At 47.3% G+C, this 3,474-nt stretch overlaps 1 protein-coding gene across 1 annotated transcript in view; it reads left to right on the forward strand.

The window, feature by feature from the left end:
* The first annotated feature begins 955 nt into the window (after positions 1-955).
* Positions 956-3,474, forward strand: part of GNAL (G protein subunit alpha L) — a 340,967-nt gene continuing 338,448 nt past the window's right edge. The window contains exon 1 of the mRNA XM_075585384.1: positions 956-2,222. Within this exon, the coding sequence (XP_075441499.1) occupies positions 1,679-2,222 (544 nt within the window). The 5' untranslated portion in view covers positions 956-1,678. The remainder of the gene's footprint in view (positions 2,223-3,474) is intronic.

Genomic DNA, 3,474 nt, shown 5'->3' on the forward strand with positions numbered 1-3,474 from the left:
CCGGGGTCACGTGACCCCGCAGCGTTATTTGACGCCACCAAACAAGGTAGGGGGTTCTAGACCGATGGGGGAGCAGGCAGAGGGCGCAGCTCCAAAAGTTTGCGCTCCCCTGCTCTAAGGGGTATACTGCAAAGTAATTTTGGCATGGTCTACAAAAACATTGCAGTTTCTCTAGATATTAATAAAAAATGTTAAAGCATCTGTCACAGCCAGTTTCTGTAATGAATCTGAAGCTGAGGGGTAAGCTAAAGTCCCCTTATTCCTCCTTCTCCATTCCTTCATCCTTGTGCCTGTGTCTCTCCCTTACACCCCCCTACCCCCTTTTTTTTCTCTTCTCTGACAGGGACAGGGGGAGATTATCCCAGTCTAACCATCTATCTCTCTCTGATTCTCTTTCTCACATCTCTTTCCTTCTGAGTGACAGAGGGAGCGATAGACAAGGAACATCTTCCCCTGTCTCTCGCAGTCACTCAGAAGGAATGAGGGATGGAAACGAGAGAGCTAGAAAGAGCTAGAAAGAGATAGTTAGACAGGAAAATCCACCCCCCCCCCCCCTTCTCTCTCTCTCTCTCTGTCACTCAAAAGGAAAGAGGGGTGAGAAAGAGAGAGATAGTTAGACAGGGAGAATCTCTGCCTGTCTCGCTCACATTCTCCCTGCCTAATGTGTGGATCCCAGTCACATCATGTGCTAATGCATCTGCCATGTCTGAGACTAAGTGCATATTGCCTACTTCTGCAACTATAACTTTTGGAAAATAAAAGTCTGTGCTGCTCATACTCGTATGTTTTCTGTATGACGAAATACGCGTGTACATAGATTCAGCATTAAATGCGAGTGGGATACATTTCTTACATGATCGTCAGGATAAGATGGGGCTAGCTCTGGCATGTCACTCACTTTCCGTTAGCCGGCCCACAGGGGAGGGCCTTGGGTACAAGACACAGAGACTCGCACACTGACTGCAGCTGCAGCAGGATTATTAACTGCAGAACAGCAGACAGAAAGAAGGAAATCACACACGCACAGGCGTCTCCTGTCCTCCTTCAAGTTAAATCTACTTATCATTCCATTTCAAACACTAATTTTTTGGACCAGGAAATTTGATCTCTTGACCAGGAAAAGACAGGAAATTTAGCCTGTGGACCTGGAAATCTGACATTTGAAAGTGGAAACACTGGGTAAGATGGACCGGCTGCTCAGTCCACTTGCAGAGAGCTGTGTGTGAGTGTGTGTCAGGTGATCCTCCAGCAGGCGGTGTATGCGCGCGTGTGTGTGTGTGTGTATGTGTGTGCACCAGCCAACTGGAGAAAATGCAAAATGGCACGTTGGGAATCTGACGGGATCCTTGGCTCACGTTCATCTCCTAACCTTGCTCCCGGAATCCCCGGGTGGATCATGAAGAGCTAAATTCAGCCTGACCCATCACCCTGCATTATTATTTATTTCATCATTATTTTTATTGCATCTGGCACTGCTGGGGGTGCGTCCACCAACCCTATTTTTTTTTTTTGTATGCACACCCCCATTGCAAATATATACATATATTTCTTCTTCTTGCACGTAGATTGTGATCTACAGATATTAAAGGGGCTAGATCTCCTCTATCAATCTGTTGCTTGATCATAAGAGGGATTGGTATTGCTTTCCAGGGCACAGCACGTGCAGGCTGCAAACGCCATGGGGCTGTGTTACAGCCTGCGGCCGCGGCTCTTCGGGGACCCCAGCGGTTCCATCTCCAACAACGCGACCACCTCGGAGTCGGATCAGCTGCCGGAGCTATCAGTGCCACTGCGAGCCGGGGACCTGCGGCATGGGGATTTGCACCGGCCCGGGGCATCTGTAGGGCAGCAGACTGGGGGGGAAATGCAGCAGCAGCCTGTTGCCCAGCTTCGGGATGGGCAGCCCCGCAGAGGGGAGCAATGCAAACCCGGTAGGGGGGACAGTCCAGACGGGCTGCTGCTGTTACTGCAGAATGGAGGAGGCAGCAGTAGCAGCAGCAGCAGCACCGGGGAGAGCAAGCAGCCGCACAAGCCCAGCAAAGTGCAACAGCCACAGCAGCACCAAATGCATCAACAGCATCCACTGCAGAAGGGATGGGACAAGCTGCGGCTGGAGGAGAAGGAAGCAGAGAAGGAGGCCAAAAAAGTCAGCAAGAGCATAGACCGGGTGCTAAAGAAGCAGAAGAGGGAATACAAGCAGACACACAGGCTGCTACTGCTAGGTAAGGCACCCGCACCGTGGGCTGGGGTGGTCATGATCACTCAGTGTAAAGTAGGCTACAGATACCCTAAGAGATGAGGGCATTCCCGTTGACATGCTTGATGTATGTTGCAGTTGAGCCATTTTGATTGGCCTTTATTTTGCATATACCCAATTGTCCACTTAGTTTCTACCAGAGGGGGGCTGCAGAGTAATGCGTGGCAGGCTCCAGTGGCTGTGAAAGTCTTTTTTATATGAAGGTCCCATGTAATAATGCAGGAGATGTTTGGGGCGCTCTGCATCAGTCCAGATCATGAAGCATGTGTTTATTTGATTTAACTGTGCATTTGTTGTGTAATTGCAGATCCAGTACACTAACCAGTATTCATTTTTCTAGTACAGTATATATTATTTTGTTGGGGTAGTTGTAAGCATGGCTGTGGTTTGCAATGCAGCCTATCATGTTGATGGTGGTACCCCACCCAAGCAGCAGTCAAAGGGAAGGAACACGGGCAGCATCAGAGAAAGGCTGGTCTGTGGGTGCAGAGGCGGTGATAGTTTAACCATTCGTATCCTGGAGGATTTTGAGCATGTGTTATTTTTAGAAAGCATAAATAATTTGTTATAAAAAAAATGATGATGTATGATGAGTCTGTCTTATTAGTTCTCATCTATTAGGGATGAGTCCCACTAAATCCTTGCATAAGAAGAGTCTGATTTTAATGTCTCATTCTAACCAGAATGACCCCACTAAATGAACACGTCAGTTTCACATATCACTAAAATATAAAATGGGGAATTTAAAGTGGAAGACAGTGGGATGGGTTATCGTCCACATTAGGTTGGGTGAAAGAGACATTCAGACCTTTTTGTTTAGAGACTGTCTTCTTATTTAAATAGAAAGTATAAAAATGAGTTCCTGCTTTTGCTAAGAGATCTGTGCTTCTCTTTCCTTTCCTCTCCAGTCCCCATCCTCAAGGGACATAGGCGAGTCTCTAATTGATAAATCTGTAGTAATATGATCCTTAGGGATGTGTCAATGTGCTTGCCACTTTACTTTCACCATTCAGGCATATAATAATATCTCTCCAGAGAAAGGCTAGCATGTATGGTCCAGAAGAGTAGCTGATAAAGGCCTATGCTTGTTAAACCACATCCTTATCCAATGCATCACAGCTCAGCAGGGTCTGAGAATACGCCGCAGGTACACTTTTTATAATTGACCGCTTGTGGTGAGGTCACGATGCACCTGGTGTGCAGAAAAATTGTAAGTA

The sequence above is a fragment of the Ascaphus truei genome, chromosome 2 (genome assembly GCF_040206685.1).
Source record: "Ascaphus truei isolate aAscTru1 chromosome 2, aAscTru1.hap1, whole genome shotgun sequence".
NCBI classification, from domain to species: domain Eukaryota; kingdom Metazoa; phylum Chordata; class Amphibia; order Anura; family Ascaphidae; genus Ascaphus; species Ascaphus truei.